At 42.9% G+C, this 20,766-nt stretch overlaps 1 protein-coding gene across 37 annotated transcripts in view; it reads right to left on the bottom strand.

The window, feature by feature from the left end:
- Window positions 1–20,766, bottom strand: part of dst (dystonin) — a 187,008-nt gene that overhangs the window by 64,169 nt on the left and 102,073 nt on the right. For 28 of the 37 annotated variants that reach the window (XM_045710343.1, XM_045710342.1, XM_045710344.1 and 25 more), the window contains 14 exons: window positions 20,252–20,390; window positions 19,870–20,063; window positions 19,481–19,727; window positions 19,269–19,376; window positions 19,077–19,175; window positions 18,238–18,339; window positions 12,117–12,245; window positions 10,426–10,514; window positions 10,157–10,265; window positions 3,181–9,249; window positions 2,918–3,070; window positions 927–1,142; window positions 482–631; window positions 25–258 (listed from right to left, as the gene is read on the bottom strand). In XM_045710343.1, the coding sequence (XP_045566299.1) occupies window positions 25–258; window positions 482–631; window positions 927–1,142; window positions 2,918–3,070; window positions 3,181–9,249; window positions 10,157–10,265; window positions 10,426–10,514; window positions 12,117–12,245; window positions 18,238–18,339; window positions 19,077–19,175; window positions 19,269–19,376; window positions 19,481–19,727; window positions 19,870–20,063; window positions 20,252–20,390 (8,038 nt within the window). The remainder of the gene's footprint in view (window positions 1–24; window positions 259–481; window positions 632–926; window positions 1,143–2,917; window positions 3,071–3,180; window positions 9,250–10,156; window positions 10,266–10,425; window positions 10,515–12,116; window positions 12,246–18,237; window positions 18,340–19,076; window positions 19,176–19,268; window positions 19,377–19,480; window positions 19,728–19,869; window positions 20,064–20,251; window positions 20,391–20,766) is intronic. The other 9 variants (XM_045710349.1, XM_045710378.1, XM_045710380.1 and 6 more) reach the window with 3 other exon arrangements.

Below are 20,766 nucleotides of genomic sequence, written 5' to 3'. Positions count from 1 at the left end.
TAAAATAGTCATTTGTGTCCAAACCTTCTGCTGACTCTCGTCCTCTCTGATCTCCAGGTGGGATTCCAGGGTGCGTCTCTGTTTGGCCACCCTCTCCGTCTGTTCCTTAAACGCCCTCTGGGTGGCGCTGAGAGACTTGAGGAGGTGCCTGCTCTGGGCCGGACTCAGGAACTGGGCATGCTCTGAGATAAAGTACTGGATGTCAAACGCAGTGTCCTCCAGATGTCTGTGGGTCACTGACAGATTAGTCTCCATGCCCTAGAAACACAGACAGAGGAGGTCATGGACGTGGAAGGAATCAATCAACACAACTCATTGGATGTTTAAATGTAATGCATACATGCAATGTGTATTACAATATATTGTGCCATTCAAGGGAAAAACAAAACTTTTCTTTATTTTCGTCCATATAACCTTCAAATACTGTGTTTGACAACTCTAGGTGAATAAGGAACATGGAGAATAAGGTATAAAAATATACCTTATTCTTTTGGATCATGTCTTTCACTGTGTCCACGTCAAATGTGTTCAGGATGTCGAGGTTGCAGGCCATCTCAGAGTTGTCATAAATACAGCCTGATAGTCTATCAAGGGTACTGAGGAGATCCTGGTATGTTGACTTCAACTGGGCCTGAAAAACACAATGAAGACTCACTGTATTTACTTCGTATTTACTGCAGTTCAGTAACACAATTTCCTACAGATGTAGGATCTTAATTTGATCGCCCTGTTGCAGGAGAACTTTCCTGCAATGCAGGAAATGTAAAACTTGTAGTATATTTGAGGTTTACAAAATATCCATTAATTATAATCCACAAAATAATTCACATTTCCTGTTGCTGCAGGATTATTTTCCTGCTGTAGCAAACTGGCTAAAACTAAGATCCTACATGTGTATATCAAAACAATGAGAAACAAACACTGACCTTTCCTGTATCAATAGCCAGCCTTAGAGCATAATTATTTTCTGCAGACATCTGGCAAATGTCTGCAAAAACTGTCTGCAACTCTCGAAAGGCTGAAGCCAGATCTTGGTGGATATGCGTGGGAACGAGCTCACTGGCAGACTTTAACAGCTGCTTGGTTATGTCCAGATCTCTGGTCAGAAAGCCAGCCAGTGTAGAGAGATGTGCTTCCAACGACTACAAACAGAGTGAATTTAGTCAGAAAATAGAAGTGACATGTAAGAAGTGGGTGAATATTGAGACAGATGCTCAATGCAAGGAGGAGAAACTTAGAAACAGAAATAAAGAGAGAAATTGAAGTGGCTAGAAAGTACTCGAAAGTTGCATATTCTTTCACTGAGGGAGAGTTATGATAGTGTATTCAAGCATAGAGCTGAAATCAGAAGTTCACCACCTTATTTTAAGAATGTGAAATGTCAGAATAATAGTAGAGAGAATGATTTATTTCAGCTTTTATTTCTTTCATCACATTCTCAGTGGGTGAGAAGTTCACATACACTCAATTAGTATTTGGTAGCATTGCCTTTAAATTGTTTAACTTGGGTCAAACGTTTCAGGTAGCCTTGCACAAGCTTCCCACAATAAGTTGGGTGAATTTTGGCCCATTCCTCCTGACAGAGCTGGTGTAATTGAGTCAGGTTTGTAGGCCTCCTTGCTCGCACACGCTTTTCAGTTCTGCCCACACATTTTCTATAGGATTGAGGTCAGGGCTTTGTGATGGCCACTCCAATATCTTGACTTTGTTGTCCTTAAGCCATTTTGCCACAACTTTGGAAGTATGCTTGGGGTCATTGTCCAATTGGAAGACACATTTGCAACCAAGCCTTAACTTCCTGACTGATGTGTTGAGATGTTGCTTCAATATATCCACATAATATTCCTGCCTCATGATGCCATCTATTTTGTGAAGTGCACCAGTCCCTCCTGCAGCAAAGCACCCCCACAACATGATGCTGCCACCCCCATACTTCACGGTTGGGATGGTGTTCTTCGGCTTGCAAGCCTCCCCCAAACATAAATGGTCATTATGGCCAAAAATATCTATTTTTGTTTCATCAGACCAGAGGACATTTCTCCAAAAAGTATGATCTTTGTCCCCATGTGCAGTTACAAACCGTAGTCTGTTTTTTAATGGCGGTTTTGGAGCAGTGGCTTCTTTCGTGCTGAGCGGCCTTTCAGGTTATGTCGATATAGGACTCGTTTTACTGTGGATATAGATACTTTTGTACCTGTTTCCTCCAGCATCTTCACAAGGTCCTTTGCTGTTGTTCTGGGATTGACTTGCACTTTTCGCACCAAAGTACGTTCATCTCGAAGAGACAGAACGCGTCTCCTTCCTGAGTGGTATGACGGCTGTGTGGTCCCATGGTGTTTATACTTGCGTACTATTGTTTGTACAAATGAATGTGGTACCTTCAGGCGTTTGGAAATTGCTCCCAAGAATGAACCAAGCTTGTGGAGGTCTACAATTGTTTTCTGAGGTCTTGGCTGATTTCTTTTGATTTTCCCATGATGTCAAGCAAAGAGGCACTGAGTTTGAAGGTAGGCCTTGAAATACATCTACAGGTACACCTCCAATTGACTCAAATGATGTCAATTAGCCTATCAGAAGCTTCTAAAGCCATGACATCATTTTCTGGAATTTTCCAAGCTGTTTAAAGGCACAGTCAACTTGGTGGATGTAAACTTCTGACCCACTGGAATTGTGATACAGTGAATTATAAGTGAAATAATCTGTCTGTAAACAATTGTTGGAAAGATTACTCGTGTCATGCACAAAGTAGATGTCCTAACCGACTTGCCAAAACTATTGTTTGTTAACAAGAAATGTGTGGAGTGGTTGAAAAACATGTTTTAATGACTCCAACCTAAGTGTTTGTATACTTCCGACTTCAACTGTATGTATAGTATTTTTGCTAAACTTTTATTACATTGTGTATGTGATAACAAACCTGAGATTCATCCAGATGACTGTGTAACTCCTCCATATTGTTACTCAGAGAGCCCTGCTGGGATGACAGGACATTCCTGATCTCTTCTAGAACATCTGCATGATCCTGAAGTCTGCCCACACACTCCAGATAATCCTGGGTGGAGTACTGTTGCTGGAAATACATAATATTCATGAATAATAAATAATCAATACATAATATGTCATATGAATTAAGAATAGTTATTTTCTAGGCATTTATATGCGCTTCGAACATTAACTTACCTTGACTTTAGATTGAACTGCTTCAGCATTGCCTGTGTCTGAAATGGTTTCAACCTCTGTAGATTGACATAGGTCAGGAGCTTCCATGGAATCTGCCACAGCACATTCAGCCTCATCTGATGAGCCCTCCTCCTGGATGATCTCCAGGTTGTGTGGCCTGTCCTCGTGAGGAGCACCGCCCAGAATACTGCTCAAGGTTCCTATCACATCTCTGAACATGGCAGGGTCTTGGCTTGAGGATACACGTTGAAGAACCTGCAGAAGCCGAGACTGAATCTGGGTCATATCAGATGGAGGGGTTTCTTCATGGAGGGGTTCCCCTTCCTCTTCCTCCGGACTAGTTTTACCTGAATGAAGAGCCTCCTGCTTCAACAGATCCCTGAGGAGATCTGGGCTACTACTTTTCATAAGCCCAGGTGCTGCATCTGTCTCCTCACCAAACTCACCAAAACCTCTTCCATGGGATTGTGTATTGTCCTGTATCAGGTTGATGATGTTCTCCACTGCTTGGGTCTCAGCCTTTTGCAAGTCATCGACATCTGCTCCCTCCACTCTCATTCTCACCAGCTCATCTAAACCAGACCTTAGAGCAGTATAGATCGCCAACGCAGGTGGTGGGACACTATCATGTGTCATGGAGTCTGGTGGAACATCAACAGTCATCAGATGGGGATGATTCTCATCAGCACCACATTGATTCTGCCTACATGTAAGATCTGATCCGAGGCCAGGCTTTACCAGATGCCCTGAGGTAATTTCTGATGTTGAGGGTGTATTGGAGTGAGAGTCTGGTTGAGCATTAACGGCCATCGGCTGGGGATGATTCTCAACAGAACCACATTTATCTTGTTTAACATCTGATCTCATACCTGGCTCTTTTGCCTTTAATGGATTGCCTGGGGTCATTTTTGATACTGACAACGAACTTGTATCGTTGCTACTTGTCTGTCCTGTCTGTGATGTCGCTTGATCAGTAATCTGTGAGAGACCATCATCAGATGAGCCTTCTTGTCTCCCTGGTTTGCTGTCACCACTCCTGCTTGATTCAACCCTGTCATTAGCTTTAGCTTCAACATTAGCATTTGAATTTGGCAGGTGTTTATCAGTCAGTGTCGTATCAGGGGTGATTGTGCTAGATATCTCTTTAATGGGAGCAGTTTGTAACTGCTCTTGATCACCTATATCGTAGCTGTCTTTATTGTCACTGCCTGATTTTATGCTATGTACACTGGATACAATAGCTAAATCAGATAAGTTAGTCAACTGCACTGGAGTCTTTTTCTGAACGGTGGGGTTACTATGACTGTGCCCGTTTTGAGAGGATGTGGGCTCGATTTCACCACCAACATCCCTCTCTGACTTCACTAGAGGTCGCTGAGGTGACACAGTGTTAAACGATGAAACTCCATCACCAACAGTTTTATCCCCACTGACACCCACATCTCCAGACACTGTGCTTGTTACATCGCCAGACAAATCTCTTGGTGATGAGCTATCTATTCTCCGGTCTGACTCCTTGACTAGCTGGCTGGCTGGCGGCTGAACAGTGTTCTCCATTTTCCTTTCATCAGACAACAGATCACTATGTGATGAGCAGGACACGCCTGAGTCACTCTGAACAGGACAAACAGTCTGGTCCCCCACTATCTCACGGTATCCTGCTCCCAGCTGCCCATCACCCGGAGTGAAGCCAACCGCCTCGCAGGACAGATCAGTGTCTCTCCTCAGAGAACTGCTACCGTCTTCCTCTGTCTGTGTCAATTCCTCAGCCTGGCGCTGAGGTGCTCCACTATCTCCACTATCGCTCAAACTGAGAGAGCTTGATCTGTTTGATGAAATGTCATTTTGGATGGAATTTCTAGACCCAGGGACCATGTCTGACAGTGGACTAGTGGGGGCATGTGAGGCACTATCTTCCCTTAATGAAGATGTTGTTTCAAGTTCATGGATGACACGTCCCTCTATTACCTGATCTGACAGGATAGGTGATATGATCTGTCTACATACAGGCCCATGACTAACGGTGAACGAAGGTAGTAAGGCCTTCTGTGAATCGCAGTTCTGTTCTTTGCTTCCTTCTGCATACAAATCTTCCCATGCATGTCCATCCCTTTTCTCTACCCATTCTTCCTCATCAGAGTCATCAAGAACCAAAACCGACAGCTTTTTTTCTGTTTGATGCTCCCGTATATTCTCAGCCTCGTCGTTGTCTATGAGGCCCAGACTCTGGGAATATGAAATGCTGTGAGTACAGTGTCTATCAGGGTGGATGATTGCTTTGTGTACTGGGTCTTTGTGAAGGAACTTTTCAGCCAAATCATCATCAATCTTCGCTGAATCCAGTGCTTCACTCACACTAATAGTACATCCAGACTTGGGGTCATGTACACCACCCAACAGGCTGTGCTGTTCCATGATCTGCAGGGCTATCTGGGAGGATATGGAGCCATTAGACACAGCTTCTTTCAGGGTTGCCACTGTGCTTCTCTCTTCCTCTAAGACATCTCCCTTGTGGAGCTGCAATGCTGACACCTCTAACACAGTCTCCTCATCCACAAGGCCCTTATCAAAAGGTGCATCAAGGTCACAGCATTTCTCAGAAATGATATACAAAATGCCACCCTCTTCAACTTGGGGTCTGAGAAGGTGGGTCGCAAGTCCTCTCTCATCGTCATTGTCCCACACTACTTCTTCAGTGCATGGAAACGCTGTGGTCGTGTCAAGGGTGTCTGTCAATGCAGTGGCTAATAGCGATGTCTCAAAGTTGGTGTCCTTGTCTGTCTCACAGCCAGGTGTCACTGGATATGTGGGACGTTGTGGGGAACCTTGTGCAACTGAGGCCAAGGGCAGGCCTGTGTCTTTCCCTGAGCACAAAGTAAAGCTTTTCAGTACTGTTTGTGTGGCTGAACGTCCATTGAAAGTCCCTTTAGGTTGATTATCTGAAGCAATATCTGTTTCTGAATCCATTTTAAATGGTGTTGGGCTTGTGTTCATTGTGTTGGTTTGATAGATTCTGTCAGACACAACACCCATTTCAAAGGAAGGCTGCCTGATATTTTTTTCAGAGTCAATAGATATGGATGATTTGTCTGTGAAACCGTGTGCTACCTCCATTTTGGAATGTTGCGCATTGTTTTCAGAGCTAGAATATTCCTTTTGTGCTGGCATCCTTTTGGAATCTGGTGCAGCTGAGGGGAAACTCCTGTCTGTGTCATTCACTGAGCACAATAGTGGGTGGGTTGACCTTTCCAAAATGATTTGTGTGGCTGACCCTTCATTGAAAGTGAGAGCCTCTTGTTGTTGATTATCTGAATTTATATGTGAGGTTTCTACATCAATTTCAAAGGGTACTATACTTGTGTTGTTTATCTTCTTCTTCTTTGAAACATTTGCTTCAGAATCAGACTGCTGGATAGTCTTTTCAGAATCAATTGAGCAGAATCTAGGAGTTGAGCTTTCCACAATGGTTTGTGTGGCTGAACCTCCATTGGCTGTATCTTTTGGTTGATTATCTGAATAAGTTTCAGAGGTGACTAAACCAATTTCAGTTAGCGCTGGGCTCGTACTGGTATTTTTAAAAGAGCTAACCTCTACAGATGCTTCCTCTGTGAGGCCTTTTGCCACCACCTTTTTAGAATCCTTGGCACATGATGACAGACGCATGTCTGTGTCATTCACTAAGCACAATCTAGGAGGAGCTGAGCTTTCCAAAACAGTTTCTGAAGCTGAAACTCCATTGACAGTCTCTTGTGGTTGATAATCTGAAGGTATTTCTGAAGTTTCTACACCAATTTCAAATGATGATGGGCTTGTACCGTGTCTGGTCTTTTGATAGATGCTATTAGACAAAACATTGTCTTTAGGTTGTCCGGCATTCTTTTCAGAATGAACAGCTACAGATGCTTCATCTGTGACGCGTTGTGCTAGCAAGCTAATGTCTTTGCCACTCACTGAGCATGATTTAGTACGGGTTGAGCTTTCTGACATGGCGTGTGTGGCTGATTCTCCTATTGGTTGATTATATAACGCTTTATCTGAGGTTTCTAAACCAATTTCAAAGGGTGATGTGCCATCAGACAAAACAGAATCATGCAGTCTGGTACTCTTAACAGAGCTAGATAACTTCTCTGTGAAATTGTGTGCTATCATCATTTTGCAATCCTGTGCACCTGAGGGCAAGCTCATGTCTGTGGAAGGAGTTTGTGTGGCTGAACTTCCAGTGAAAGTCTCTTTTGATTGATTATCTGAGGATTCTTGATCAATTCCAATGGATGCTAGACTTATACTGCTTGTGTTCCTTTGATAGATGCTAATGTCAGAATCAGGCTGTGTGGTATTGTTTACACAGTCAATAGCTGAAGGAGAATCCTCTGTTCCATCGTGTGCTACCACCTTTACCACATTATTAGAAAATGCTTTACTGTCAGATTGCTTATAATCTGACTCCTCCTCCTTGAAGAAATTTGAAGCATGATGGTCTTTCATTGTTCCATCTGTTTCCTCGTTAATGTGCAAATATCCAAAATCCTCAGTATTGCTATCAAAGGACATCTCTGAATCTTCAGAAATGTCTTCTTTCAATGACATGTCCTCAAAAGTGGCATTACCAGGTCCAGTGCTGTATACCTGGTTTTCAGTTGTCTCTACTGAAATGTCAACTAAAAGTTCTGCCATTTTAGTCAACTGTCCATCGAATATTAAAAGCCTTTGTCCTGATTTTGGATCCATGTAACTATTCATTGTGAGGTATGAGATAAATAACTGTTTTGCCTCGATGGGAGATGGGGTATTTATGTTCTCATAATCAATCTCATTATCATCTGTAGTGCGATGGGATCCTCCAATCTGAAGCTCTCTCAACATCAGCCAGTTAGAAAATCTGTCATTAAGGTCATCAACATCAGGAAAAACATCTGGTATTTCAATGGTTTTCAATACCTCTGCTGTGTGTACATCAATGAAACCATTTTGAGTAGCAGAGTTAATATCCACTACCTCTGAGTATTCTGGTATGTAAAGGGACGCAATATTCTGTCTATTGCTGAGCAGTTTGAATGCGAGCTGACTGGTGATGATTTTGTGTCGCAGAGAGGTGGAAACGGTCAAGATTTCACCAGAGTGAGGCCATAAAAGTCCCATGAGCCCCTTCTGTTTCTCCAGCACCAAGAGTGCACTGCTAAAGCTCATCAAATCACACTGAACAGCCTCATCCAACGTTAGCCTTTTGCCATTCTGAGGGTTCACTATGCCTCCATTTTGTGCCTGTTGGCTCAGTATCCCACTGGCAGTGTCTTGATCGATCAAGCCCTCTGACAGGGCTTGCTCTACGGTGAGCTTACAGCCTGTTTTGGGGTCGGCGATACCGCCTGCAAACAGCTGAGCACCCAGCAGCCTCAACGTGGTCTCTCTGTCAATCAACCCCTCATGAACCGCCCTAAGTACACTAATCTCTCTTCCGGATGTCAACTCTATGCTCCCATTGTGGCTCTTCTTCACCGGCAGCAGTCGCAGTCCAGTCTCCTCATCAACCACGCTCCTCTGCACCAGCTGGGTAAGCGAGACCTTCTCTGCCGTGCCGGGGTTGATCAGGTCCTTCCATGTGTTCTGTCTCTCCAGGAGCTTGACATACAGAGGTGCAGGGATCAGGCCAAACTGAAAGGCCCTCTCCAGGGTCAGTATATCACCTGTGTAGGACACCCTCAACCCACCTGTAGCCAGCTGGATCTCTATAACCTTCATGGCGAGGCGCTCAGAGACGGCCCCCTCTCTAAGTGCTGCCATCACAGGGAGAGGTTCTGAAGAGAACGGAGGGCTCAGGATGCTCCGGTTGGCTTCGTTGAGCTCTCTGAGCTGCTTCGAGGTGGCCTCGTCAATGAGGTTGTGATGGAAAGCTTCGTCCAACTCCAGACACATCCTGAACTGAGGCAGAACGAGGCCAGAGGTGATGAGCTGAGCCTCCAGGAGGCTGAGCCCTGTGGTATGGTCGATCATGCCGCTCTGGACAGAGCTAAACACAGAGTAGACCTCTATACTTCCCACTTCGAGAACGCCTTCAATGGTCTGAAACTCCTGTGGAAAAATTAATTAAGCATTATGAGTAGACATATTCTCCATCAAATTTCAAAATCCAAAATCTTATGACAAAAATCATATTGTTTATTAATAATTGACATTATTGTTGAAAAATTGCCATACTAATTCAATTGTATTCTAAAGCAAGGTGAAACATGTACTCACCCCTCAGACAGGCATTTGAATGTTAACAGTTCATACGCAACAGTGCAAGGCTGTGTCAGTGTGATTCAACAGCAAGAAGAAGTGGATACACTAAAAGCTGGCATGCATCTGTGAACAGAATATTCACTATCTTGCAAAACAAGAAAGCAAGTTAGACACGACACATCAAGGCTGTTATATTTGGTTGTTGGTGACCACCTGTAAGAATGAAAAGGAGATCAGCAAAGCTTGGTTTCAACGATGGCTGTGAAAAGTCAGAATGAGGCTGGGTGACATGAAACACTAATGCTCCTGGACCTAGAAGCATGTTTACAGCATACTCAGTTTCATTGGGTTTTGGGAAAAAAACACATTTCCCTACTCTCGAGAAATCTACTTTCCCTCACTTTGTTCACAAGTAAATACAGTGGTTTTAAGATGACAATAAATGTAGCACAAGAGAAAACCATGCTAGAGCCCATATAGGAAACAGGGTTAGTCATGCATTTGAACAGTAGATGGCATTGTTTGTGCATAATTTCTCACACCACACTAAACGCCAATCCAGTGTTTCAGAAGAACCTGTTTATACCTGCCGTTAACATGTGTCCTTCGTCCTGAGCTTGTCCTGATCTTATAAGATCTAATCACAATCATATCTAGAAATGTAGGCACAATCACAACGTGGACAAGATCAGGACAAATGTAGCATGTTAGAACCAGGTATAAACAGGGCTAGAGAGGAAGTCCAGTATCTAACCTGCTCGGCAGATGGTGTCTGATCAGAACACTGCTGGGCGAGATCACTGTAGGCTTGATGGAGGGATTTCAGCTGTTCCTTTGCTTCCTGCTTCTCTTCCTCGGTCATCCTGCAAATCAGGACATCAGAGACATTTAAGTTCTCTTATCATTATCATATCATTCAATAATTTAAGGCATATGAAATATTGCATTATTTACAGTGCACAGAGGCATGTACAAAAGTCAGCCTTAAAAACCTCTAATATATGTAATGAAAATTCAACTCACTTATCACTGTGTTTACTTAGCATAAGCTGTGTAGTCCTCAGTGCTTCTGCAATTTTCTCTTTTTTTGTTGCCATCTCTTCCATTGAAACCTGAAATAACAATGGGTATACCTTATGAATACATCTTACTGATGTTTACTCTCATCCCGATATGCCAATTTGTAGCATGTTAGTCACAATAATATGCACTGACGTTTCACAAAACGTATTTAATTGGGTTTTGTGCTGTATATTAAACTCAGATATCCAGTTCCTGATTTTCATTAATTGGATTTGCACATAACTTTTTCTTTGATTTGTTATCATATCTCTTAAAAAACCTAGTGGAAGGAGTTTTTCCTGACTACGTGAACCTGACCAGGAGAAACTAGGTCATAGCAAGTCAGACTAGAGCCATGACTTTTTCCTAGCCAGGCCAAAAATAAAAATGTACCCTGATCAAAATAAGAACATTTTCTCAGAGTAACTGTGCATCCATAATGTATTGCTTTTCAATGTAAAGTCTATTAAATAAGAATTTAGCAGAAAAATGACTTTTTATTTGAATCCATATAAAAACTGTTATGCTGCAAAATGTTCAGTACATTTTCAAGGAGTAGGGTGTGTTTGTAATCAAGTTATATTGAAATACTGGGATGCTTGTGCAACTGTGTCACCTTTGGTTCTATTGTGAGTTATGGTAATAATTACAGGAGGGTGAGGAATCACAAGGATGGCAGAGAGCATGGGACAATGATTCAAACTTGGGTCAAATTCAGTTCTGCTTATTGGAATTGATCCCAACTTATATTTGTAATAGGGTAAAGAAATAATAAGAGACTATTAAAAGCATTGTATTTATTAGAACTATGCACATACAGTAACAGTGAAAGGTTGTGTGACTTTTTGCTTTTTATTGCATATTCTTGAGATTGAGTATGACCATTAGTATATAAAATACACACAGAATTGTGGGCATGATGATATACTGTATACAACTACAATATGTGTACAACAAAAAGACAGGAGATGAAACCGTAAAGTACATACGTAGGATCTTAATTTGATCACTCTTTTGTTGCTGAGAATTTTCCTGCACAGCAGGAAATTAAAACTTGTAGTTTATTTGAGGTTTTAAAAGGCTTCTAAAGTTTGTAAGTTCCACTTTAAAATGCTGAACTTGGGCCTACCAATTGGTGCAGTGGTCTAAAGTACTGCATTGCAGCACTAGCTGTGCCACTAGAGATTCTGGGTTCGAGTCCAGGCTCTGTTGCAGCCGGCCGCGACAGGGAGACCCATCGGGCGGTGTACAATCGGCCCAGCGTATGGTGTTTCCTCCAACACATTGGTGCGGCTGGCTTCTGGGTTAAGTGGGTGTTGTGTCTCAGTCGTGTTTCGGGGGACGCAGGGCTCTCAACCTTTGCCTCTCCCGAGTCCGTACGGGAGTTGAAGCGATGAGACAAGACTGTAACTACCAATTGGATACCACGAAATTGGGATAAAATACATCTTTTTTTTTCTTCTAAATGGCAAACTTGATTTTCCCTAACAAAAAAATTTATCAATCCCTACAAAAAAATGTCCATTAATTAGAATCCACATAATAATTCACATTTCCTGTTGCTGCAGGATTATTTTCCTGCTATAGCAAACAGGCTCAAATTAATGTTGTACATCTGTAACAGTAAATGCATGTTTGCACACAGTATTTACCTGAGGCTTACTAGAGGCCTCTGTGCTGTCTTTACCATCTTTGTTCTGGCCCGGTTTCACACTGGACATCCAACTCAATAGCTTGCTTACTTTATCACCATGCTCTTTCTTCTCCTCATCAACAGATCGCTAGGATTTGAGGAAAGAATTTCAAAAAGGCTGTTAGGGTCAGAGTTGTTCTTGTATGAAAACAGGAAATGTGGTTATGCAGACATTCAACAACAAAGAAACCTCTAGGGAGACCCCCAGCCATATTTCTGACCTCTCTTGGACCATGGGGGTTGCAAAGTTCCAGAAACTTTCAATAAATTCCCTAGTTTTCCCGAAATCCCAGTTGGAGGTCTTCCGGAATCAGGAGAGAATAAGCAGGAAATGTCATTCTCAAAAAGGATTTCTGGAAAACCAGGAAATTTATTGCAAGTTCACAGTATTTTGTAACCCTACTTACAACTCACAAATCAGGGTTTGATTGATGACGTTTATTGCCATGTGGATCATGATGTTTATGTTTTATGACAGTTGGCGATAAAAGCATTTAATTGTTTATTCATTGACATGAAATATGTCTAAAAGAAAAAGACAGGTACATAACATAAACATATTCAAATATAAAATCGAACAATTTCACCAGTTTACACATCATGCTAAAAGAAATAATTAATGTCTGATTTAATCAACTCCATATTGGTAATTATATTAACATTCATATTACTCCAAGTCAAAGAAAATTAACATGTAATTAATGATTCTTATTTTAAGTGTAGGAAATACTAGATTTTATTCATTTCAGTGAACATTTTATTGAGTCAGGCTTTGCTTTGTCAATCAAATATTCAGTTTTCCCTATTTACAAACCATAGAAAATCAAATACTCTTCACTCAAATGTGGTGATAGGTCCAAATATATTGGAAAGATGGCTTAGCCCCGACACTAAGAACCTTTGTCGCCTCCAGTAGCCTGAGCCCAGTGTGACCGTCATAGACAGCCTTTAACAGAGCATCCATGAAAGACATTTTTCTCTTTGTCTTTGGGCAGGTGAGGCTTTTAGGGTGAGACTTCTCATCTTTCAGGAATGAGGCAGTGGCTTTGTCAACCAGGCAACTCTGAACAGCCTCATCCAGTGAGATTCTATCATGGGTCTCTGGGTTGATCAGTCCACCAGTCAGGACTTGGAATTCCAGGCATCGAAGGCCTATGTCTTTGGGGAACAGGTTCTCCTGAATAGCCTGAGCTACACTCAAGGTCTTTGCTGTCTGGGGATGGACGATGCCATAGTAGGCTTGCTCGGACTGTTGAAGCTGGCGGGCAAATGTCTCGTCCAGGAGACCTCTACGCAGAGCTTCGGTGACTGGGGCTTTCTCCCCAGAAGCAGGATCACAGATGCCCCCGGTGCAAGCTTGGGCCTCCAGCAGCCTCAGCGCAGTGAGTCTATCGATTAGGCTCTGTTGATGTCCCTGCAGAATGGTCACCCTCCTCTTCTGAGTGACATCCCACAGACCAGCCACCGGACTGTTAGCGTCCTGAACAACGACCATCCTGGAAAGGATAAGGTCTGCCAGCTCGTAGATGCTGATGAGGCCACTCCGATAGCTTACCAGTTCTGCCATTTCAAGGAACTTTAGATCTAGGGCAGTTTCGATGCAAAGCTGCCGTCCACTTTTGAGATCTGTGATGATATGTAAATGGCTTCCGTTGACATCGACAGTGGACTTTTCCTGCCACTCACTGTCCTGCTGAGAGAGAAAAAGGTAGGTCCGCTTATCTATGTGGTTTCCCTTAAAGGCTTGATATGGGGACCTTTCCAGACCAAGAGCACTGTTGATGACTGATAATCTGTGAGAACTACAAAAGGAAAAACTGGAGAGATTCTTCTCACTAAAAGGTAGGAGATAGACTCCACCATCTGTGTCATACAGACACTTTTTCAGCAGTTCACAGTAGTAGGTCTTCTGTCCTGAATCAGGGTTGTGGAAGCCCTTGGGGTTGCTGACCGGGTCGTAGAGATTCTGTAGGGTAGCTTTGTTCAAGAGACCCTCATCAACTGCCACATTAACGGGCACCCTAACACCAAGAACTGGGTGAACTAATCCTCCAGTTGCTATCTGGGCCTCAATGATCTTCTTCCCTTTGTGCCTGTCGACAATCCTTTCCTCCATGGCCTGATATACAGACAGTGTTTTAGTGCCGTGGACATAGCCAGTGGCTGCCTTTTCGGCATCCATGAGTTTTTCTTTCAAATTTAACCCAACAATGCCCATCTCCAAAGCAGCTTGAACCGAGAGGGTTTGTCCAGTTGAAGGATCGATAATACAGCCAGTTGCAGCCTGTGCTTCCATATACTCAATAGCATACGTCTTAGCTAAAAGGCCTCGATCTGCAGCCTCCAAGAAGGATATCTTTTTCTTGCTAGACTCCAAGTAGACTCCGGCAATAGCAGTGGGTTTGCCGATGAACTGAGCGAGTGATGCTTGGACCTCTTCTAATGTGACAAGGCCAGTTTCTAACTTCTGCAATGTTTCTCTATCCAAAAGCTTGGTTTTGATCAACTTCCTGATACTGATGCTGCCTCTGAGTCCTTGGAGCTTTGGGGAAAATCGTAGGGAAGTTGTCTCACTCTCAGAATGAGATGCTTTGGATGACAGGTCTTTGACATTATGTGAGCTTGTGCTAGTGGTGCTTGATGTAACATTTTGACTTTTCCCTGCCTGACCCTCCAGAGACACTAACCTTTTTGTTATTGCCATCGCTTCAGGTTTTTTACTCTGGTTCTTGGCAATCAAATTTTCTGTGTGTTTTTGTTGGACTGTTGTAGTCTGGAGAGTGGAATAATTTGCAATTTTCATCAATGTTTGATCCTGTAAACTGCTTTGACTGCTGACTATTTCCCTTTTGCCTCCATTCACTCTTTGCAGTTCTTCTAGCACTTTGTGTTTCTCCGTTTTTGCTATCTGTAGGCATAAGACGTAAATAATCATTAGATATAGTAAATACTGTACCTTGAGAAAATTTATCTATGCACATTGAGCATGTGAAAGTGAAATATTATTATAAATTTGACATACAAATATGAATATTTAATTTCAAGTGTGTCTTGTTTATTATCTACAAATATTACGATTTATTTTATTAATGTAAAAAATAAGTATGATGGTCATAGATATATACCTCTAAGGACACTTTCATTTCGATAAGCTCCTCCTCCAGATTGCACTTTGCCTCTTCATATGATGACACTATTTCCTGTGTTAACAAAAGCTCAGTCTTCAGTTTGGCAACCTCATTGTCTTTGTCACACTTATGCTTGGTTGTACTTGAAGTCTCCATTTCCTTTACAGTCCTATGTTCACTCTTAATTGTGACCTCTAGCTTAAATATTTTTTCTTGAAGACCTCTGACCTCCTTGGCATATGAAACAACCTGCTCATTGAGGGATCTTGCATCCTTTTCTTTTATTCCTAGTTTCTGCTCACTGTGTGCTAACATTTGTTTAAGCTTTGTGATCTCATTTGAGTTTTCCTTATGGATGTTTTCCAGCTGAGCAATGCTAGAGTTAAGTAGCATTTTCTCTGTTTCTAATTTAGCAATTTGCGATTTTGCTTTAAGCAGATCATGGCTAAGAGCAGTTCTCTCATTTTGCACTTGCTGCATTTTAATATGAAGCTCATCTGTTTGCTGTAGAGCCTCCTGCTTTAACTGCAAAGTGCTCTCATTGAAGATTTTCAACTGTTCAATTTCTTTCTGGTAATACTTGGTGTTAATCCCGGCTGATTCTGCAGTGTGTGAATGCTCTCTGGATTTCTGCTCCATTTCCAGTTTGATATGAGACTCCTGTAATGCAAGCTTTTGACTCATCTCAGTCTGCACTAATTGCAGCTGTCTCTCATATCCCTGCTTCTGAAGTTCAAGTTTGCTTTTCAAGTCCTCCAGCATCCGCTTACAGTTCTCAAGTTGGTCTTCCAGCTTCTGGGACCTCAGTTGCAGGGCTGAACCATCCGTTTGCTTTCGCTTGACCTCCTCTTGGGCTTGTTCCAGCTTTCCCTTGAGTATGGTGACGTCAGATGCCAATGAAAAGGTTTTCTCTTGGGCAGCACTTCTCTCCCTCTGAAGAACAGTAATTTCCTGTTTGAAACTGGATGAGGATTTGTCAGAGCTGGCGCTGATTTGTTTAATTGTCAACCTACTCTTCTGAAGATCTGTTTCGAGCTCTTTGACTTTAGACTGGCAGATTTTCCCTTCCTGGGTCACTTTAATTAATTCATCTTTTGTTCTTCTCAGAGCAGAACTCATCTCCTCGAGTTCTGCTTTCAAGATAACCTGTTGTTGGTCAGCAATGGTCTTGTTCCTTTGAAGGGCACTGATTTCCTGCTTCATATTCACTGTAATTCTTTCGGAACTTCCAGTCATTCCTTTCATACTCTGCTTGCATTGCAAAAGCTCACCCTCCAATGCCTTCACTTTAGCCAGATACCTCTGGCCCTCATTTGACTCCTTCTGTAGCTCTGTTATTGCTTTCTTCAGTGTAATGTTCAGATCATTCACTTCACCCTTTTGCTGTTGGACTGTCTTATTAGCCAAATTCCTCTCAGCACCAACGGAGCTAAGCTCAGACTTCAGATTCCTGATTTCCTTCTCGTAGTTGGTGAGGTTCAAGCTGAGAGCTTTGTTTTTCTGCTGCAGTTCAGCTGTTCTCTTCACCTCCTCGTTGTAGTCCCTCAGTTTGATCTGAAGCTCATGGGACATCTGAGATTTCTTTAGCAGCTCCTCCTCAATGATTTTCACCTGAGATTTGGTGCCATCCACCTGAGACTTCAATATGTTGATTTGCTGATTTTTGCTTCCCATTTCCATGGTGATATTGTCCAGTTGAGCGCGCATCTTTTTCATGTTGACTTCCAACTCCATATTGACCTTCTTAAGCTCATCTACTTTCTTCTGCAGTTGCGCGGCCAACATTCCACCTTTCTGAAGTTCTGCTTCCAGGATTTTGGATTTGAGTTGTACCTCCTGTTCAGATCTTATCTTTAAGTTGAATTCTTCTTTGTTTTTTTGAAGCTGCTGTTTCCAGTTCTCCGTTTCACTTTTCAATGATTTCATATTTTGTTCAGAGAAAGATTTTTCTCGTTGTAATGACTCCACACTGACCTTAAGACTTCTGACCTCTGTGTCTAATGACACATTCATTCTCATCAGTTCACTGACTTTGAACTTCAACTGGTCTGCCTCAACCTGTTTGGAGTTCAGTTCCTCCTCTAAACACTGCATATTGTGACTACTCTCCTGTTCCATGGAGTTCCTCAAGAGCAGCTTTCCTTGGTTGATCTTTAACTGTTCCTTCAGGCCTTCAACCTCTGTCTTGTTGAAAATAGCTTTCTGTTCCAAGGAAGACTTATCCCTCTGGAGAGATTTGATTTGCTCTTGAAAGACATAGATGGAATTTCTCAGCTCTAAAGATTCCTGTCTGAACTCCTCTGACTTTTGTCTCATGGTGCTCTTGTCTGATTCCATGTCCAGCTGAAGTTTCTTCAACCTGGTATTGGCATCGTTCAACAGCTCTGTGAATTGTTGCGCTTTCTCCTCTGCTATTTTTTTATGCACTAGCACAGAGTTCAGCTCTGACTTAAGTGTCTTGATCTCGGTCTCTGCTGTTTTCTTCACCATGGCCAGCTCCTGTGTCTGCTGCAGGACCTCTGCATCCACCTCTGCATGGATCGTCTGGATACTGCGGGTGACAGAGGAATGTTGCATCCTCTGCAGTGTGCGATTATGTTCCTCAAGATCCTGAACATTGCTGTTCTTCCTCTTCAAGTGGTCCTCCAGTTTCTTCCGGGCCAGGGTGCTCTGCTCAATGTTAATCTTCAGCATACGAAGACTCTCCTCAAGAGAAGACCGTTTGGCCTCTGACTGCAGGACCATCTGTCGTGCGTTACCTAACTCTTGCTCAATGACTGCTTTGCCCTTCACAACCGTCTCTAGTTTCAAACGGTACTGCTGAGCCCCATCCTCAGCCTTGGACTTCTGGAGGGTCAGGTCCTCTATGGTACTCTTATATGTCTCTACCTCTTCCTGTAGAATGGTCAACTGGGTTGTTCTCTTAGCCAATGAGGTTTCCAGTTCCTGTACCTGCTGCTGGAGCTGTCCAATCACCTCCTCCCCTGCTGCCTTTTGGAGCTCCAAGCTCTCTGTCCAGGTGAGGTACTCTGTTCTTTCTGATGCTTTCCTGTTCTACAATGCAAAAAATCATCCATTAAAAAAAAGGCATCCATTACCTCATACTTAACAATGAAAAAAGTTATGTTCATGGTATGATTATTCTAACATGCTTACCAAAGGGAGGATTGTTGCAGCGCTGTTAATTGTCCCCAACAAATGCCACCATGAAAGAGTGTTTCAGATTCAATGAGATAGAGCTTCCTCCCAGAGAAGTCACCATCACCAGAAACAATATGAAAGAATGGCTCTTTTGTATCAGCGTTAAGAAAACCATCTACATCCATCAGCGCTGAATGGATGACGCATATTATAAACTGGGTTGTTCGAGCCCTGCATGATGATTGGCTGTCAGCCGTGGTATATCAGACCGTATACCACGGGTATGACAAAACATTTATTTGTACTGCTCTAATTACATTGGTAACCAGTTTATAATAGCAATAAAGCACCTCTGGGTTTTGTGGTATATGGCCAATATACCACGGATAATGGCTGTATCCAGAACAGCCCTTAGCTGTAGCATATTGGCCATATACCACAACACCTCGGGCCTTATTGCTTAAGTATAGCAGTGAAGAGAAATAAACCCTTTGAGTTGAAGCATCATTATGGCTTTAAAGGTGAGGTTCCCATTAATTCAATATGTCTGGGAGTCAACCCTGTTAACACAATAATGTGATGGGCAGAGAAAAGGCAATCCAAAGTATGCACAGTGTTTCTAACAATCCAATATTTCACCAATCCCCTACCTCTTCGCCTTCTGCTCTCTTCAATGTCTCACTGGCAAACTTTACATACTGTGTCATGGAGGTGACTACGGCCGTGTAGCGAGTTCGGAGGTCCATGAACTGAGGTGAGGGTGGAAAACAAGGGTCACTTTCCTTAGCACACACAGCACACTCAGCACCTAGTCTACTACGGTTACATTCCAAGGTTCTCACCTCCTGAACGATGGCATCAGCCGAGTTCTGCATCCTCCGTCTCTTGAGCGGGGACTTGTGCTGGGAGTCAACCATGGCTCTGTAGGTCAACAGCTGTAGCTCATAATCCTGAAAACACATTCATGAATATTACTCCTCTGGTGTTCAAGTACTCTTCATGCAGACATATCTGACTAATGTTCCAGGTCAAAACAGTTACAGAGATAACTTACTTTAGCACTAGATGAGTACTGCTCTGAGTACTTTTGACATTCATCAATTCTGCTCTGCTTTTGTTCCATTTCTGCAACGAGGACCTTCTGTTGGTTTACCAGCTCAGCGAGCGCTTTGCTGTCCTCTGGCTGCTTCTCTTGGGTCTTGAGCTGAGCAGCCTCCATCTCTCTGACCCACTCATCCAGACTGCCATAGGAGTCTTTGTAGTACTTCAGTGATTTACTGATGCCCTCCAGGTCCCGAAGTCTAATATAACAAAGGGACAGAGCATTAGTATCCGTAAAAGGTTATTTTTACATTCCCCTTATTAAAGTAGTGTTGCTCACTAATATTTAGTGGTGTATGGAATCAAACTCTGTCCCTCAACAGTTGACCTGAAAACACTAACCTGCTCTCAATCTGGGAGTGGACGTTGTTCCACCTTTCTTCTAGCTGGTCAGCCTTCTCCTTGTGCCAGTCCAGGTCAAAGTCCCGCTCGTTGTGAGCCTTGAACATGCGTTCACTGATACCACGGGCCTTCTGTAGCCCATCCTCCAGGTCATGGAAGATCTCCCTCTGGTCGTCGATCTCTGAGCGCCATTGCTAAAACAGAGTAGAGCAAAGTGATGGCTCAACTATCAATCATAGCTTAATAGTGGATCTCAAGGACTGGATGCCACAAAATAACAATTCATCTCCAGCAATCATTTTGCCAACCTGAGAGAAAACCAAAAGATTAAATAGGATATATTTTAAACGTCTATAAAAAATCTAGTACCAAGGGAGCTTACCTTGAGTGTGCTGACGACTGTGTCGATGGATTTCAGGTCAGAGTTCACGGCGTCTTCCTCAGAGAGTTTGGCCTCATAGAGCTTCACTAAAGCCTCCGCACTTTGGCTGTGCCTCACCACCAAGCTCACTGTCTTCAGCCTGCAGAGACACCACAGAGACAGTGGGACATTAACTACATCAACATTTTGTAAAGCATCTGTGAAGTCCTTATAAACGGTTTACGAAGGCTTCATAAAGACTTTAAAGTTGCATTTAAAGTGGGACCAGACAAAACAAATTGCAAATGCCTTGTTGATTTTGAATGTGCTGAAAATATTCTAGCCCTCTACTGAGGAGGACCATAACAGTGTCTGGGCCCTCTACTGAGGAGGACCATAACAGTGTCTGGGCCCTCTACTGAGGAGGACCATAACAGTGTCTGGGCCCTCTACTGAGGAGGACCATAACAGTGTCTGGGCCCTCTACTGAGAAGGACCATAACAGTGTCTGGGCCCTCTACTGAGGAGGACCATAA

This window comes from Salmo salar, chromosome ssa28, assembly GCF_905237065.1.
Source record: "Salmo salar chromosome ssa28, Ssal_v3.1, whole genome shotgun sequence".
Classification (NCBI taxonomy): Eukaryota; Metazoa; Chordata; class Actinopteri; order Salmoniformes; family Salmonidae; genus Salmo; species Salmo salar.
The sequence above is the reverse complement of the archived record's forward strand: the minus strand, read 5'-3'. Positions and strand labels throughout refer to the sequence as shown.